Source organism: Cydia strobilella, chromosome 20, assembly GCF_947568885.1.
Source record: "Cydia strobilella chromosome 20, ilCydStro3.1, whole genome shotgun sequence".
NCBI classification, from domain to species: domain Eukaryota; kingdom Metazoa; phylum Arthropoda; class Insecta; order Lepidoptera; family Tortricidae; genus Cydia; species Cydia strobilella.
Window position 1 is genome coordinate 6,395,749 of NC_086060.1, and position 20,170 is coordinate 6,415,918.

The window sequence follows — 20,170 nt, forward strand, 5'->3', positions numbered from 1 at the left end:
AAGACGCACTACCCTAACAACACCGGCTTTGCCGGGTAGCAATTCCTCTATTCTTCCTAACCTCCATTTCAGAGGAGGTAAATTTTCCTCCTTTATAAGAACAAGATCGCCCAGCTTAGGCGGATCAGTTGGAGATGTCCATTTTCTACGCATTTGAAGAGAATGAAGATATTGGTCACTCCATTTTCTCCACAGGCGTTGAGACATAGCTTGAATTAAGTTAAAACGACTCAACCGCGAGTTTGGCATATCCTCAAAATTGTACTCCGGAACCGAAAGCAAAGGTCTACCTATGAGTAGATGGGCAGGCGTCAAGACCTCTAGTTCATGAGGATCTTGGGACAACGGGCATAACGGACGACAATTAAGAACCGCTTCAACCCTGGTAAATACCGTTACCAATTCGTCGAACGTCAAAACCTGTTCACCTATGACACGCCGCAATAATGTTTTAGCCGATTTTACGGTCGCCTCAAATAGACCACCGAAATGTGGCGCCGCTGGAGAATTGAACCGCCATGTTATTGACTGCTTGGCTGCGCCGTCGCTAAGCCCTTGCTGTACTTCCTGCGAAGCCAAATATCTACGCACATCATCCAAATACCTATTTGCACCGGTATAATTAGTTCCGCAATCTGAACGTATCACACTCGGCATACCGCGTCGAGATGTGAAGCGAGTCAAAGCCGCGAGAAAACCTTCCGTCGAAAGGTCAGTGACGCACTCTAAATGGACCCCTTTGGATGCAGAGCATATAAATACGCAAAGATACGCCTTTAGAATTTTTGCGTTCCGCAAACGAGAATGTTTAATGCTGAACGGACCAGCAAAGTCAGTTTGCACAGTGTGAAACACACCAGTCGCGTTAACCCGATCCCAGGGCAACGCTGACATAATTGGCGCTGTAGGCCTAGCCTTGGTCCTAAAACATTTCATACACTTGTAAATTCGTGTACGAACCACTTGTCCTGCTGAAAGAATCCAAAATTGCCGTTGTAATACCGCCATGAGCACCGTAGCTCCCGCATGGCAATAAGTCACATGAAAATGATCTACGATCAAAATCGTTAAACTATGTGCTTTGGGCAAAATCACCGGATGCTTCCTTGGAAATGATAAACTCGAATGTTCCAAACGACCTCCAACGCGCAACAAGCCGTCATCCCCAATAAATGGCAGAAGCCGACGTAGCCGCGTGGAACATTGTTTATTCTGGGCCAAGCAGTGGATGTCGTCCGCAAACTCCTCCTGCTGGACCAATCTCATTAACCGCTGCAAAGCGAACCGTCGCTCTGAGACTGTCAACACCCCTATAAGTCTTTCAGACGAATTCTTGGCATTGTTGACAAACCGGAAACAATATGCTACGACCGCCAATAACATATCCAACCGACTAAACCGCATAAAAATATTATCTTCGTCAACAATTCCGGCTAAGGCCCGAACATTTACCTTCACCTTCCGCAATCCAGGTAATGGATCTTCCGATTTATCCATTATATTCCTGGGCCAGGTTTCCGCATCACCTGACAACCAAGGAGGACCCCACCATAAAGGGTGCTCAAGCAGTACTGATGCCCGACAACCGCGACTCGCGACATCAGCAGGGTTCATTTCTGAAGGTAAGTGTCTCCAGGCTATGTCTAAACCGCAATTCAGAATCTGAGAAACGCGATTGCCCTCAAAAGTCTGCAACAAATGTGGTGATACCTTCAACCACGAGAGAACAATGGTGCTGTCACACCACCCAAAGATTCCGTCGATCGTCATGTCATCACTGATGGCAGCAACGACGTATTTTAAAAGTCTGACTAGCAACGCAGCACCGCTAAGTTCAAGTTTCGGGATAGTTAGTTTTGATTTGACCGGTGAGACTCGGGATTTGGCCATCATCAAACTAACTATCACCCTTCCATCTTGTCCCATAGTCCTCAGATAAACCGCTGCACCATATCCCAGTTCTGATGCATCTGAGAATCCGTGCAGAGAACAAGACTTTTCGTCCAATAAGACAAACCGTTCCATACGTAGACTTGAAATTTCGGGCATTTCTTTCAAAATACCTTGCCATTCCGCAACCACGTCATTAGGAGCTTTCGCGTCCCATGACAAATTCTTCAACCAGAGTTGCTGCATGAGAACCTTACCCTGAAAGATGACCGGACAGATCCATCCCAAAGGATCAAAAGCCCTAGCTAATGTTGACAAAATTGACCGCTTAGTACATTCGCTAGTGTCGTCTAGTCTAGTACGATATGAGAAACTATCACTGCTAGAATCCCATTGAACACCGAGGATTTTATAGAAGCTAGGCCCATCCGAATTGTCAAATATCTTCCGAGGTTTTTCTAAATGCTCCTCTTCTATGTCTTTTAAGACTTCTTTGCTGTTTGACGTCCACTTACTAAGCTCGAAACCGCCAGAGCGTAGTAAGTCCGTCAGCTCCTGCTTCAACTTGCTCGCGTCTTCTATGGAGTCAGCTCCACCTAAAATGTCATCCATATACACCGAAGAGCGGAGAAGATGTGCCGCTGCAGGAAACCGCGTTTCCTCGTCGGATGCTAATTGTCTTAGCGCCCGAATCGCGAGGTATGGGCTCGACTTCATGCCGTAAGTTACGGTATTCAACCGATATACAAGCAAAGGTAAGTCTGGGGACTCCCTCCAGAAAACGAGCTGGAACCGCCTATCCTCCTCAGCAATCAAAATCTGTCTAAACATCATCCTGATGTCCGTTGTAAAAACATAGCGATGTAGCCTAAATCTACATATGATTACCGCGATGTCTCGCTGTAGCTTTGGACCCGCATGTAAACAATCGTTTAGGGCGACTCCATTCGCTGATGCGCAGCTAGCATCAAAAACAACACGAATTTTATCCGAATCCGCCTTAAAAATTCCATGATGTGGAATGATATAGCTACCACTTCTATAGTCCTGTGGTTCCCCGTTACACAAAGACATGTGTCCAGTCTCCAAATACTCCCGCATAAATCCGACATACTTATTTCTAAAAGCCTCGTTTCCGTTCACGAGGAGCCGCCTTTCCATAGCCAAGAACCGCTTCATGGCTATTGGTACAGTATTTCCGATTTCAGGGGCATCAGATAAAAAAGGCAACCGTGCTGAATATCTGCCCTCTTCAACCCGTCGATGGGTTTCTTTAAACATCTTCTCACATTCCAGATCCTTGGGGCTTTCTATAGTAACTGGAATGTCCTCCACTTCCCAGAATCGCTCTAAAATCCGATCTGTGGTTGTGCTACAGAAGAAGACCTGGGACGCACACGAAACTTGAGGGGAAGCCGCAATAGTGACTGGACCAGATAACGCGTAGCCGAACACCGTTTTCGTCATCAGTGGAATGTGATCATTGATTTTAATGCGCCCGCTAAGTACAATGTCACCAAGTAGATCTTCGCCTATTAAAATGTCAATCTCTCGACTGACAAAGAACTGTTCATCCGCAAGATACAGTCCCCGATAATTATCCGCTAATTGAGCCGGCAACGAATATTCAGGTAGGTTATGTGTGATTTTATTTAAGACCGTAGCTGTGGTCACTAGCACAGGCTGATCCGTCAGCCTAGGTGCCATGGTTAAGTTAACTGCTCCCCTGCAACCGCTTATAGGAGTACAGTTCAGTCCTGTGATTGAGGCGTCAGGCTTAAACCGCTTTAAGCCCAACTTCTGCACGCATGACTCCGATATAAATGTACTCTCGCTTCCTCCATCCAGTAAGGCCCGCGCCTCCTGGAAGCTTCCGCTACTGTCCAGTACTCTTATTATTGCCGTCGCAAGTAGCACCTTTCGCTGATACATATTAGATTTATTGACCTGTGATGCCATTAGTCCAGTGACTCCAGGGACCGCACTTCCTGGATTGCCGCTAGGCAGAGGTGCACTCACAATAGGAGCACTTGGAGAGGACGAGCTAGCGTTGTGAGCCTCCCCACTTGTAATAAAATTGTTTGACGTCAAACGTTGTTCACGATCTGAACCAGTTGCCGGAAGATCGAAATGTAATAAATAATGGTGTTTAGCCGAATTACACTTGTAACAGTTCTTGTTATAAGTGCACTGGTTAATGTTGTGACCATTCAAACACTTGAAGCACAACCTAAGCAACACCACCTGTCGCTTCCTAGCCGCAGGTTTCATCTCCAAGAATTTGTCACACTTAGCAATGAAGTGTCCGCTTTTTCCGCATAGTCGACACGACGACGCCGAACCCGCACTCTGAAATGCCGCATGAGCCTTTACCGCATGGCTCTGTCCACTTCCACTACGTCTTCCCGCTGACGCACCGGCCTGTGGCTCCGCACTGGATTCCAAAATCCGTATTTCGGTTTCCAAAAACCTTATAAGGTCCGAGAATGTGGGTAATTCTTTATCAGCGTGCTTGTCTTCAAAATGTTTCTTCATGTTGCCGTCTAACTTTTGAAAATTAATATAAAACAGCAAATAGCACCACGAATCAACAGGAAACTCCATCTTTTCCAAGGCTTTTGTGTTTTCCATCAAAGTATTTAAAAACATTTTTAAACCACTTATCCCTTTAGTGGTGACGTGAGGTGCACTTAACAAATTGTGCAACAGACGATCCGCCAACAACCTTTTGTTGTTATACCGTGTATTTAATAAATCTATCGCGACCGAATAATTGTCCCCTGTGGCCGACAAATGCTGGACCAAGGACTTTGGTTCACCTAAAAGCGACCCCGCTAAATAATACATTTTTTCAGTATCCGATAAAGTGGTATCATTGCCCACCAAAGATTGGAATAATTCCATAAAAGAAACAAACTCTTCCACCTGTCCCGCAAAGGTAGGAAGTTTGACTTTAGGGAGAACTGCCCTATTCCGCGCGCTCTTAGGATTGTCATTACCGCTACCGCTGCTACAGCTATTGTCCGCATTAGCTGAAGCGTTCAAATTAGTCAACCCTAAATGACGTTGTTTGATAAAATAATATTTTTTGTTGTAAGTCTCGTACTCCTGAAGATGACCTTCCAAATCAAAACTCTCTATATCCGCAGCAGAGAGTTGAAGTTCATAAAACATTTCCGTAAATGCCTCATAAACTTTCTCTAAATCTTGAAACCGCACCATAAAATCACTTTCTTGTTCCGAAGACAGTTCGGGATTACAAGCCAATCCATTCAAAACATCCATACTACGACATGCCGTATGATATTTCATTTGCAGCAACTGTATCCGCCTAGCTGCCGCCATGTTTACGTTAGTATTTGAATACGAAATCCAAATAAATATAAGCAATAGGATCCCGAACCCGAACAAGAACCACACCATGAAAGCTACAAATTACAATTACACATTATTTTTATTTTTAATGTATTTGTACCGCACACCGCAATAAATCTTTAAATTTAAACCGCACAACTAATATATTAAGTTTTAACCGCTAACTTTAATATACTATAAAATATTTATTCCGCTAACTTTGAAAGAAAATGTTTAGAACCCCTGAAAAATTGTTTATGTACCGTAATTAGCATTAAATACCGATAAATAATGCTCTATACCGCTTTTACTAGAAATATAAATGTTTAGAAAAATACAAAAATTGCACCTAGCTGAGGATCGAACCCTCGACCTCACTAATATTAAGCAACTACTACAACCACAAGGCTATAGTAGCAGTTACCAAACAGAACGAAATAACCCTATAGTATCTGAAACTGACAATATGGTAACTTAGCAACCAAAACTGTTTGAATTTGAAATGTCAAAACCAATATAATGAATTTATGACAAATTGAATTTTGCAATTGAATTTCTTTTACAAAGTCCGCGACCAAAAAATGTGGTATGTATGAAATATAAGAATGAAATATAGTAAAATAAAATCCCCAGCCAATATATAAAATATTAAAAAATGAGGCCTAAAAATAAATAATTCCCACAAAATTGGTGTGAAATGAAACCGCAGTGAAAAAATGATTATATTTCGACCGCTCGAAATATAAAGATGATAAGAAACGGATGAAATTTACCGAGGCGCCGAAAATGAAAAATCCGACTCGAAGACCAAATGGATTCTAAGCCTTCCAGTCACCCGGTTGACCTGGATTTTGACTGTTTTTTGTTGCGCTGGTTCTAGTTCGCGCCTCGGAAGAATTTGCACCCGTTTCTCGATGCAATGATAAATATATATAAATATATCCCTACACTCACCCCCGTGGCGCTTGTGCAGGTCTTCGTGGCTCCAGTTAAACTCCACTTTAAGTGTAACTTCACTTTTACTATCTTCACATCCAATGATCTTCTTTAAAGTATTTTAATAATAAAATTCACCGAATCACATTTAAAATCCGACCGCACGGAGCTCTGACATTTTCTTTCTTTTTTTCCATCAAATTCAAAATTCTGTTCCTTTTGTTTGTGTTATGCGCATGCCCCAAACGAGAGATATATATAAGATAAAAGGTGAGAATGAACGAGATGACAAAAGTGGCATAACGAAACAATTTAAGGATGCGTTCCGAATAGTTTGGTATTAAAACTAAACACCATCTGTTCTTGGATCTGCCAGATGCTTACTGTATGCCGATGACCTCAAAATTATTTACGGTGTCCAAGACATATCAGACTGTATATCTCTCCAGGAAGACGTAGACAGAGTTTACCTGTGGAGTATCAAAAATAGGCTGACTTTTAATACTACAAAGTGTGCAGTCATGACGTTTAGTAGAGCTCGCAATCCACTTCTCTACGAGTATACTCTGGATTCAGAGGCTATATCCCGTGTCAATTCCATTCGGGACCTTGGCGTTATCCTTGACTCCCGGCTCAACTTTCATGATCACATGTTAGCGCGTGACTGCTATAAGAGGTTAGGGTTTCTAATCAGGAATTCTAGGGATTTTCATGACACTGGTACCATAAAGCTCCTTTACTGTGCCCTAGTGAGAAGCAAAGTGGAGTCCGCCTCCGTTGTTTGGAACCCTTATGAAGCATCTTATGTCTTACTTCTGGAGAGAGTGCAAAAAGTATTCTTACGGTTCCTCTATAAAAAAATGTATGGGTACTATCCGTTTTTATACCCAACCAAATTTTTGCTAGGCATACTGGGTTTCAACTCGCTGGAGGTAAGGCGTAACTTTGCACTTCTCACTACTGCTTGCTGTATCCTGCGCGGGGAGTCGGACTGTATCGAACTGGCGGAGCAATTGGTACGTCTGTACGTTCCCTCGCGGACCAGAATCGATTTCAGACCTCGTGACCGTTGTCTCCTGGCAGTCCCGGCTTTGCGTACTGTATCGCGTAGGAATTCCCCTCTGGTTCGTTCCTTGCTCCTTTTGAATGCGCTCCTTGCATCAGCCTCTCAGTGTGATTTGTTTGCAGGCAGACAGGTGGTTGTGCGTGATGAATGTTTGAGGTTCTGTGAGAAGATGGATGCACGTCCTTCAACTGTTTAAAATGTGTTAATTATTTATTTTTAAATGTTAGTATTTTAATTTGTGATTATTTGTATATTGTTTCTTTTTCTTTTTGTATTTTCTGTGTAAGTTAGCAGTGGTTTGGTAATTTACTGTCATGCTGTTTAACTTGTTTGATAAAAAATAAATAAAAAAAATTATAAAAAAATTATACGCACTTGCAGCACTGAATATTTTGGTATTAATCAACAATTAACCCTTTATAGTTATCAGTGTATAAAATAAGTTTTCGGCAAACATTTCATTTTTGGTACCTACAAGCTTTTATCGCTGACTGTACTTTTCTTTCCACAGGCAACTAATACTCATCGAGACAATTCTAAAAACCCTGTTTTACCAACCAATTGATTTTTAAAAGACGGACCTAGCCAACTGTGCAAAGTGGTGATGGTGACAGAGTGACAGTTCGCAGTGACAGAGTGGTGGTAGTGCCATCATTATGTTAAATTTACATTTTTTAGGGTACGGATACCCAAAGGGTAAAAACGGGACCCTATTACTAAGACTCCGCTGTCCGTCTGTCTGTCACCAGGCTGTATCTCATGAACAGTTGAAATTTCACAGATGATGTGTTTCCGTTGCTGCTATAACAACAAATACCATTTCGTGGCACTTTTTCTTTTTTATGTTTCTCTGTTTTGTATAATTTTCTATTTGTGTGTGCTAACGAATAAATTATTTCTATTATATTCTATTCTATAAATACTAAAAATAGAATAAAATAAACATTTAAGTGGGGCTCCCATATAACAAACGTAATTTTTTTGCCTTTTTTTGCGTAATGGTACGGAACCCTTCGTGCGCGAGTCCGACTCGCACTTGGCCGGTTTTTTAGTTCTTTAGTACACTGTTATTGCAAACTTGGTGTCATTGCAAATTTTGGTTTCACAGGGCGACTATCACATGTACAACATGAGCATCCCCACGGCCGCTATACCTCCAGGGTTCCCGTTCACAAAGGGCCGGATCTTCGCAAACCTCACCCACAATGGCAACGATGTTTTTGGCGGCTACATTGACATGGAACTTAAAGAGAAGCGAGTTAAAAACTAATGTAATGTAGAATTTAAGTGTATTGTGTATTTTGTTTTGTCTCTTGTTTTTATTTTTTCTGCTATTGGCAATAAAACATTTTATTTTTTATTTTAAGAGACATACAAGTTTGAGGAGAAATTCAGTTGTACCACCTACCCATATTATGAATTGATCACTTTTAAAATGTTATTTCATATAATGATCGAATTCTATGATCTGGCCATGACACATATTGTGTGTACACAGTGTGACAGTATATTACACACTCTGCATAAGAGCCTTTTATTATCTTACTTATTGCTGCATGCTAGCATACTTTACAAAAGTAGTTACTTCTATCTGTACATCTTTCGCGTGCTTCGAAATACCTGTAACATTTCGTTTCAATTATTTTTGAACACAGGTGTGTCAGTTGATTCCCACCTTTTCATCTTAACTATGCATCTTTCCATTATTTACTCGAGATATATTCACGCGTACGACAACGTTTCATACGCGATCTAATGCATTTAAATGGTCAAATTTGCACGCTCATCCACACACACGTTAGCGTTAGCGTCAAACCTTTAAGAAACGGCTAGTGATGTGTTCAACATTCTTAACTGAATAATATTCTCGGAAATTCCTCATGTATGACTTAAATAAATAATGTTTTAACTCCAGAAATGCTAAGCTAGCTAGCTAAGCTAAGTTAAAAAAATAGTTATTGAAATATGACAGTCTTATTACCGTCGAATTAATATGTCATTCGTAGCTTGAAATAAAATTACCGTAGAATTTATGTCAATTAGAATCTTAGCTATAAAAATCTCACAAAATGATCGACTATTAGTATATCATTTAATACAAAAAAAAACTTGAAACTAGGTATCACTGTTGTTGTTTTGATATCCTTAGATGTGTAGGTACAGTTGATTTAGCATTCAAAGATTATACTGGCAAAGAGTAATAGGTACCTATATCCGCGGCACGTCACTATATGAGAGCAATCTGCGACTTCAATTTGAATAATGGCCCTGATCGGATATTTTGCGGTTCTTAGGATGAGTTGCTATTTGCTAAGCTTCTGGGATCCCTAGATTGAGATAGGTTTGTTCTGGGGCTATTGTGATAAGAATGAGTCCAAAATGACTGAATGAATAAAAAAATGTTTACTTTTAAGTAAAATGAGCTAACTTAAGGTTTTAAGGCACTTTCCCTATTTTCCCTCCAGGGCCCATTAATTTTTTCCACACTGTATGTGTCAACTCATAACTCCGTGAAATTATTAGAAGGTCGATCCGAATTTGAACAAATAATGATGTTAATTTGATCTCATTTTCACATGCAAACACGCATCACGTATGTACTTGTATATTGATGCGAGCGGATGTGGTGCGAGTAACATGTCAAGCTTTATAGTTTTTGATTTCTCATCAATATATTTTTGCTTAGAATAAATTTAAAAGTGGAAAAATTCTGCCTTGGGTGCCTAGACCCATATAGTGGGAAGATTTGCTGACTATGGATGAGGTCTTGGTGGCTCAGTTGGCAGAGCGCTGGAGTATCGATCCAGAGGCCGTGAGTTCAAGTCTCACCCAAGACAGAATTTTTCCACTTTTAAATTTATTCTAAGCTTAATAGAATCGATCGCAGACGTTTCTGTTTGTTAAAAATTAATTTAGAATGGGTAGCACATCGTAACTGGTGAATTTCCAATATGACTTGGAACTCCGGTGGCCGTTTAAGAAGTGTAACGCTCTTACGGTAGATCGCTAGGGTCCCCTAAACCCATATAGTGGGAAGATTTGCTGACTATGGATGAGGTCTTGGTGGCTCAGTTGGTAGAGCGCTGGAGTATCGACTCACGGCCTCTGGGGCCGTGAGTTCAAGTCTCACCCAAGGCAGAATTTTACCATTTTTAAATTTATTCTAAGCTTAATAGCATCGATCGCAGACGTTTCTGTTTGTTAAAAATTAATATATTTTTGATTGAAACACGCTGTACTTATTCCATAACTGCATTCATAAACTACAGTTTCATTAAAATCGGAAAGTCGTTGAAAAATAAAAGTACCCAGCAGCATTTTATTTCTTAGAATAGTTTTCGATAAAAAGTATTTTGCGTCCAGAACCAATAAATGTCGCGGCCAGGTAAGCTGGTGTTCATATTCTTATTCTAAAAAGTCATATCTCTATAGAAGTTTCTAGAGACTTGAGTATTTTATCTAGTGAGCTAGGTAGTATATTGGTTCTATAAACCTTTCAGCTACGCCATTAGCTATAGGAGTATAGTATAGTTATATAGCATACTTATGCTTCAGGATAAAACCTTAAGCTCGGGTCAGCTACCTTGCCGTTGAAAGGTTCTGTACATTATGGACGGGACTTGCTGGTTTTTGCTGTATACGGGGTATAAAGAACTTAGGTGAAATATTATCTTTTCTGTATTGTTCAAATATGACATAGTAAAATTACATAGTTACATAATAGTAAAATGATGATAATGGATGAGTTGGATGAGGAAAATACATTTATGGGAAACCATTGTGTTTGGTGATATCATAATACTTATTTGTAGTTGGCTTAACAATTGGGGCAAAATGATATTTGTAAATAAGAAAAGTTGAACATGATATTTGTTATGAAAACTGCTACGAAACGAGTCACATAAACTATGTATAGCTGTGGTTAATGTACAGTCAGCTGCAGAGAAAAGGTGCCACCCCTGTATAGAAATTTGTATGCAGCGTGGCACCTTTTCTCTGCAGCTGACCGTACAACATCCAATTGTGTAAAAATTTGTCCCATAACAGCAATTTGTAGCAATTATAGCAGCAGTTTGTCAATATTCAGAGAGGAATGAATGGGGACTATGTTTGCATGGAAAAGTAGTCGTCCACTTTTCATTAACACTCAACTCTGAATGTATTCGCAGATGCAAGGTTCATTTCTTACTAAATAGAGCTATTAAACTTAAACTTGTATGCGAAGTAGCACAGCACCTAATTACATTTTCGAGAAAATTAAGCAATATGCTTTAAAATTGCAGTCCATGAACAGTTACCAAACACCAAGGTCAAATTAAAACCAGATCAAAACCATAACAAATTCCTGAATTAGAATCGACCTCTCTACTTTCCGAAAAAAACCGGACTGCCGTGTCAGACTTATCTCTGCTATCTCAAAAAACATAGTTTTGAGTAAATCGACTTTAGTTTTTGGTGAGCGTGAAAAATAATAAACTCATATATTTCGTGAGTTTATTGAGTTAAGTCATTTTTAATACGTGTTTTGTGTTTCAATAGACGTGAAGAATAATATTTCTTTACTTTTTTTTTGTAAAAGTACATAGTTTTTGAAATAAACGCATAAACATAGTTTGGCGTAACCACTGTTTCATACATTTGGTGGTTGCGCGTAACTATGTTAACTTAAAGTTAGACGAGTTCGTTGTATGAGCGCTCATACTATTTCGCGTGGCCACGGCTCGCGGGCTTATTGCGGTTTTCGTTTATCTAAAGTTAGAAGACTACATTGTATCAACTTCTAGTAAAACGTGTAACCAGGGCATGGGGAATATTGAGGTGGTCACGCGTAGTTCTTTTATCTTAAGTTGTAAGAGTTCGTTGTATTAGTGCTCCTAGTAAAACGCGTAACCAGACTACACAAGATAATCCATTTTATATTGTGCTAACTCACATTACATACAAGGAGCCCGATTTCCATCAGTCCTTACATCATTGGTTATAAAGTAGATCAATCGTATGGTGGAAAGAGCCTTATGTTTAATAGCGTTTGCATGTATTGCATGTATGTATGTATGTATGTACGTATGTATGTATGTATGTCTGTATGTATGTATGTATGTATGTATATATGTATGTATGTGTGTGTGTGTGTGTGTGTGTGTTTGTTTGTATGTACTTTATTTAATATTTAATCCCAGTAAGTGTAAAAGGCGGAATTAACGGCAGAAGGTCAGTTACTCCAAAATTTTTAACCGCCTTAAAAAAAAGTAAACCTAGTGGAACTCAGGTTTGGTGCAACATAGGCACACGCTGTTTTGGTCATCCAACACGTCTTAATGAGTAGTTGGGGGAGCAGTACCCAAGATAAAGCTGATGCTGAACCCTGGTTGTACCTAGTGTAACTCAGGTTTGGTGCAACGTAGACAAACGCTGTTTTGGTCATCCGACACGCCTTGATGAGCAGTTGGGAGAGCAGTACCCAAGATAGAGCTGATGCTGAACCCCGGCTGTACCTAGTGGAACTCAGGTTTGGTGTAACATAGGCACACGCTGTTTTGGTCATCTAACACGTCTTAATGAGCAACTGGGAGAGCAGTACCTAAGATAGAGCTGATGCTGAACCCTGGCTGGACCTAGTGGAACTCAGGTTTGGTGCAACGTAGGCAAACGCTGTTTTAGTCATCCCACACGCCTTGATGAGCACTTGGGAGAGCAGTACCCAAGATAGAGCTGATGCTGAACCCCGGCTGTACCTATTGGAACTCAGGTTTGGTGTAACATAGGTAAACGCTGTTTTTGGTCATCCGACAGGCCTTGATGAGCACTTGGGAGAGCTGTACCTAATAGTGGAACTTAGGTTTGGTGCAACGTAGGCAAACGCTGTTTTGGTCATCCGACACGCCTTGATGAGCACTTGGGAGAGCAGTACCCAAGATAGAGCTGATGCTGAACCCCGGCTGTACCTAGTGGAACTCAGGTTTGGTGTAACATAGGCACACGCTGTTTTGGTCATCCAACACGTCTTAATGAGCACTTGGGAGAGCAGTACCCAAGATAAAGCTGATGCTGAACCCTGGTAGTACCTAGTGGAACTCAGGTTTGGTGCAACGTAGGCAAACGCTGTTTTGGTCATCCGACACGCCTTGATGAGCACTTGGGAGAGCAGTACCCAAGATAGAGCTGATGATGAACCCCGGTAGTACCTAGTGGAACTCAGGTTTGGTGCAACGTAGGCAAACGCTGTTTTGGTCATATTTTGCCTCTACTGACACTGTTTGAAACTTTTTCTTGCTTTTAGTAATAAAAATGAAAAGAAGAGTAAAAAAATATGTTTTATAAATTATGTTCATAACTTTACTTACTTTTTATGCATTTATTAGTTATCTTCTACAGAAGAAAGAAACTACTACAGAAGTATGTAACAAGATAGTACTCGTGCATTACTTATATTATATTGTCAGTTATTTCAATTAATTTTGTGTTTGTCATTTTTTATTTTTTATTTACGTTAAGATTTTTGTAAGTAGGTACCTGTCGGGGCTTATAACCTCCGTGGCGACCTGACATAGACCGACTGACTGACTGGCTGACTGACATACATATTTGGAATATTGGAACATTTGGAACGACCGACATTTAAATTCAAAATTAGACATGACAATCACAAGACCAGTTGACGACTAGTTTATGACAGACAGCGGACGACGATAAACTGTTCAGTACCTATGTAGGTTATCTTAAGATTAAAAAAAAAACGAAATAGTTTAGTTTTTCACAGGGTTTTCAGCAATGATTACAAAGTGAGATTAGCTAAGATAATTAGTCGCACAACCTTTGTTTTCTACCACATTTCTATCACTACACATTCGTAACAAGGCTCTACTTCGTAAAAAACTCATTTCAAAGACTTATTTATCATATTTTGAACAAACAACATAAAAAAACACCGGAACGCTAACTTAACCGGGTCAATATTACGTACGTAATGAAATGTAAATGTGACGTTTTCAATCAAAAGGTACCACATTGTCGCTTACCATAAGGACGAAAATTGCTTGTATCTTTATACGAAAAACCTGTCAGAATGTCCTTATGAAAAGCGACAATGTGGTACCTTTTGCTTGAAAACGACACAAATAAACAAATACACGTGGCAAGGAGCGACGAGCCGCTCCCTCCGCGCCCCGCCCCCCGCCTCACCTCGAGCCGCCTATCGCCGTACTACCTGCGTGTGGTTACGCGAAACTATGATAACTCGAGATAGTAGATATCCAGTTTGCCGTAAAAAAACTGCGAAGAGTTACGCATAATTATTCTAACTTGAGTTAGAAGAGATACGCATAACTCAATGTCCAAAAATTCGAAAACGTCTATCTTAAAACATGAAATATCTCAGTAACTAAAGACATTTTTTGAAATTTTGATTAAGTATTATATAAAGCATAGTGTCTAGTTTCATTAAGCACTGGTTAGGCGTATCTCTGCTATCTAAAGATAGCAGAGATACGTCTGACACGGCAGCGGAGAAAGTAGAGAGGTCGATTCTAATTCAGGAATTTGTTATGGTTTTGATCTGGTTTTATTTTAACTTCAAGCAATGGTCAAACGAATTAGGTAATTTGTTTGGAAAAAAAATCTGTGTTCCTTTACTTTTACTACCTACTTCTGATTAAGCAGACAGACCAAGGTTCTGGCATATTTTTTACTGAATTAAAGCTTATCTTAACACGTTCTTTCATAATTAAGATTTTAATTATTACTAACGAGCAAGCTTCACAAGCTGGCTCCGCAATACACAGTAACTGACAGTATGTACAAAACAATATATTTTAGAGAAAAATATTGTAAGCATTGAGAGCATTTATGAGCATTCCCCGGTATGACGGGTACAATTTGTTTGATTTGACGTTAGAGTGCAATTTAGAAATCGATGTCGATAAAATTATGACGTAATGTAATTTTTCAACATTATAATCGCCTTTAAAAATGTACTGGTATTTTTCTATGTAATTTTAATTATTGTTATCAATGCAATAAATGCCTTACGAAGACTTTGATGCCACCTGGGATGTATAAGTAATAAGACTCAACAACACAGAAATAAACAATGTTTTGTTTTTGCTGAATGCAGATGATTTGTATTCGTACTGTTTCAAATATGATACTGTATTTCGTCCTAGTATCCATTTTCCTTAAGACACTACCGGTAATTAACAAAATCAATTTGTTTAATGGCACTAAAAGCTCACAATTAAGATAGAAGACGTATGTGTTTTGCTTACCGGATAAGTTAAGTTACACACATGAAGTATTATGATTTCATTGGGTCAAACGAAATGATTATACTTTAAATCTTCAAAATCTTATTTTTGTATTTTCACCGAATTTGGGGAAAATGTGAATTTTGAAAATGGGTGATTTTGTGGTGGTGGCCAACAGGGTGGGCCGGAAACGGCAAGTGTTGTTACTAACCTTACCGGAAACACAGAATAAATAATAGTATTACATGGAAGTTAAAGGCAAATAGAGATGTCACCTAAAACCAATATTTAAACGAAAGTTGAACAGTTAGTATTTTCACCATTTAACCCTTAACGAAAGAATGAGCGAACGAGATCATAAGAAATCCTTAATTCAAGCCGCATTGCCACCTTATAGATCTACAAAATTTGCAAGGATGAAGTACAAAAAGAACAGGCACGTTAAAAGGTGGTCATTATTGTGCCCTAAAAACGGTTATCTTGATTTTTCCCACACTACATTTCTTTTACTAAGTGATTCAATAAATAAAAGGAAAAGTAAAGTACCTAAACTTACACTACTCGTATTTTACAATTCCTAGACAATACAGTTAACTATTTAGCAGTGAGGTTGTTAATGGCATTTTCGACAGATGCTGCTATTTAGTTCTCCCAGGGGCAAGATAAAGCGATAATTGCATTTGAAATACGGGTGTAACTAACTTATTTAGTGTCTGTTCGAATCGTAAAGAAAGAAAAGTGAAAAAATAGCATTGCTGACGCTTTGGCTCAGCTCAATTTATTTAATGTCATCGACCTCTAAAATGACCGCAACTTTCATTAAGTTAATTTTCTATCAAGCAGAAATGCTATTAAGCTTAGAAAGAAATTTAAGTGGAAAAATTCACTGTCTAGGGTGGGACTTGCACCCACGACCACTGGATCACTGGACCAGTGCTCTACCATCTGAGCCACCAAGACCGGCCAACCGTACCGTACCGTGGTAGAGCACTGTACTAGTGATCAAATGGTCGTGGGTTCAAGTCCCTCCCAAGACAGTGAATTTTTCCACTTTTAATTTATTTCATTAAGTTGTTCGTGATAAATAGAATACAAATGCATTTATTTCATTACTTTTTACAGCTATTCACAGTATATAAGGGTTAGGTAGGTAATTAGTCCATCTTAGTTATTAAGAGTTAGCTAAAAAATTCCTAATAACTAAAACCTTCGCTTCGCCGATGACATTGTCCTTTTTTCCTCAACGGCATCCGAGCTACATCATATGCTAGAAGACCTTAGCTACGCAAGCCTCGAGGTTGGACTGAAGATGAATATGTCAAAGACCAAAGTCATGACTAACAGCACAAAACGTAGGATTGACGTAAACGGAGAACACATTGCATATGTCTATGAATACCTTTATTTGGGCCAAATAGTCTCTTTCCAGGCGCGACAAGAAAAAGAGGCCGACAGACGGACCGAGAACGCCTGGAAGAGCTATTGGTCCATGAAACACCTCATGAAGGGAGACCTACCTCTATCACTCAAACGTAGGCTCATGGACATGTGCATACTTCCGGTCCTCACCTACGGTGCTCAGACTTGGTCTATGACGGAAGCTCAGAAGTCCAAACTCGGGGTTTGTCAGAGAGGTATGGAGCGCAGCATATTAGGTGTGAAACTCGGGGATCGCATCCGGAACACCACGCTGCGCTCTAAAACTCAAATAATAGATGTAGCTCGGAAAGCGGCCAAGTTAAAGTGGGACTGGGCTGGTCATGTCTGCCGCATGCCGAATGACATGTGGGCCAAAATAATCACAGAGTGGGTGCCCCATGAGCCAAACCGGGGATCCGGCAGACCTCGTCGGCGATGGCGGGATAACTTGGACTCCTTTTTGAGTGACTGGCCAGATGTAGCTCAAAACCGGGAGGAGTGGAAGAAGAGGGGGGAGGCCTTTGCCCAGCAGTGGGACACAATAGGCTCGTAATAATAATAATATAGCTAAAAATTTATATAAGCATTGTGCAACAATTTGATTGTGTAATGAAAAAGGTGCTTGCTGGATTTAAACCCGCCCTTGGAGTATTTTTATTTCCATACTTATATAGTCTTTTTATTACGAGCATACATAATTCTCATCATTTAAACTTTGAATCATAACGCAAGTTTCAGGTATTAAGGAAAAATATAATGAGATGGACATTTTTATATTAAGTGCTCATCTCATTTTGATTCCTTGGAGGCCGGCTCGTTTCAAAGTAACGAAATTAGGCGGAATTGCGTCTTGGAATATTAGGTTTGACCGTAGAAAACTACTCTGCCGTATTAAATTTGTGGACCTTGAGGTAGACTGACCGGTGTTCTAGTTTCTGGTTCATATTAATTTTAACATCAGATATAATTTAAAATCATTGTCTTATTTATTCTTCTTCTCTTTTCTTCTTCGACCTAGCGTTTTCCCGGCCTAGCGCCAGGGTCCGCTTTCCTACTCAATCTTCTCCACTTTGCCCGGTCTTCGGCATCCTCGGGTGTGTCTTATTTATTATGGCGTATTTTTTGTATTGATCGGTGTTCGCGTCGAAATCAATTTTAGAATTTCATCATACAGCTTTTAGCAAATTTTAAGAAGGAGAAATTTTACAGCATACCTGGTGTAAGTAAGAGTCCAGTGAAATTAGACTTTAAAATACATTTATTTTATGACGTCCAGAGGAAAGACCTTAACCTTAAGGCCCCATTCGCACGAGAGCTTAAAAAGCGTTGCGTGTGTGACGCACCCATAAGTAAGAGCAACAAAGAAATATCGCTTTCTCGCTCTTACTTATGGGTGCGTCGCACACGCAACGCTTTTTAAGCTCTCGTGCGAATGGGGCTTTACTCACACTAACACAAAAAAGTTATTAAACCGTTTAGGTTCCAAAGTAAGGATGGAGTTCTGCCGGTGGCGAGTGGTACAAGCAGTTTCATACAAAAATTTATGCCCGCATCGTTAGGCGCTAGGCGCTAATGGGTTAGATCAATTTTCCTATGAAATTAAAATTCGGTTTACGTTGTTACTTGATAACTGTATTTGGTCTGAATCAAAATAAGCAGGCTTACGGCCCGGCCACGACATCGCGCGGCGGCGGCAGCGGCGAGCGGCGGCCATAGGTTGGAGCGAGACACAGCAGTCGGACCTTTCGTTTCCACCTATGGTCGCCGCTCGCCGCTGCCGCCGCCGCGCGATGTCGTGGCCGGGCCGTTAGTGCTAACGAGCCCAACCCACATTGATTAGTGTTAAAGGCAATGATTTCTTTGCTGATCATATTTTCATTTCACTTGACGTTTTGGCTCTGATTGTAATAAAAGGTTATGAATTTGATTTAGATTTGACGCTCGCCGCAGCATTACTGCCGCGATTATGACGTTAATTCCGTCACTCATTTTAACGTTACGTTAACAACAACGCCGCAACAGTAATGCAGCTGCAGTTGAGATCTTAACTTCAGCTTTATAGTGTAAGCATTCCTACTCGCTTTGCCTTGCGTTGGCGTGGTGAAAAATTTTGTGTTTTACTCGGAGGCAAAGTTAGTGTAACCCTCGTGCCTTGAAACCCCCGCAACGCTCAAGATTCCACTTCTCGAATCTCTCACTTGCTCGGGTATCAATATTAGCACTGAACTTTGCCCCCTTGTAAAACAAATTTTAACTGCTAGATACCTATTGCAAAAAGAGAAAAGCGAGAGTTAAGAGAGATTAATGTTTGAGTGATACATGCATCGATTGTTAAGTTCTGTGATAGTTGTAAATGTATGTTTTTCATTAAACATTGAGAGACATGTTTCACATATTTGTAACTTGACTTAGAAACGAGGGAAAATTATTGCCAGTTTCTATCCCTAGAGAAATCAAAATAAATCAGCTGCATCGCCGAGCGGCGGCTCACGGGGAAATGATATGCTCCTCAAATTCGCTGTTAAAATTCCTTAGGGATTCTTAGGTCAGGGACTAATTTTAGTCCCTTAACAATTAATTATCATATTTAGTTTCCGGGTGAGAAGGCAAAAAGTAGAATTATCAATAGTTTTTAACGGGTGAATAGGGTATTTGACTACTAGTCAAATCAGTTTCTTTTTTCGAACCGTCAAAACAATTTTGCTACTATGGAATTTATATGAAACACTAGCATGTGACGTCACAATCAAATTACCTACTCTTTATAGTTTTCTATGGGTTTTAAAATAAAAATTGTGTCTAAAAATAACTGCTATCTACGTTTCTCTATTAATCTTCTGGTGCTTTCTTTTATGCATGGTGTACAATAATTTATTTTAAATACAGTCAAATAACCTATTGATTTGGGTAGATTATCGACGCGAATTGGATAACTTGTAGGTATTAATAGGTACAAACAGCTGCAAAAGCGTATACCCATGCACGCATGCACTTTTGCAGTTCGCTGTGGGTACATGCTGCCCTCTTTTTTAAAAGTAAGTATTTCTATTGTACAGCATAAGTAGGGCATGCTGGTTAGACGACAAATCTAATGCCTGAAGAGGAGGCTACATAAGTAAGCATGTATTTGGACCAATGCGCGTTTTTTAATGATCTGTTAATTTTTTATACAAATTGCACTATTAGTTATCCAATTAGGTATATTTTACAATAGATTTGTTAAGCGCATTTTCATATCAGATTGTCTAATTTCATAAGACAT

The 20,170-nt window shown here is 39.9% G+C and overlaps 1 protein-coding gene and 1 non-coding gene across 2 annotated transcripts in view; both read left to right on the forward strand.

Annotated features, from left to right (window-relative positions):
• LOC134750777 (uncharacterized) overlaps nt 1–8,516 on the forward strand; it is a 44,115-nt gene extending 35,599 nt beyond the window's left edge. Inside the window, exon 4 of the mRNA XM_063686020.1 lies at nt 8,355–8,516. Within this exon, the coding sequence (XP_063542090.1) occupies nt 8,355–8,516 (162 nt within the window). The remainder of the gene's footprint in view (nt 1–8,354) is intronic.
• Nucleotides 8,517–10,010: 1,494 nt separating this feature from the next.
• On the forward strand, nt 10,011–10,083 carry Trnad-auc (transfer RNA aspartic acid (anticodon AUC)). Its single transcript has one exon. It is a non-coding gene; the product is annotated as a tRNA-Asp (tRNA).
• The last annotated feature ends 10,087 nt before the right edge of the window (nt 10,084–20,170 follow it).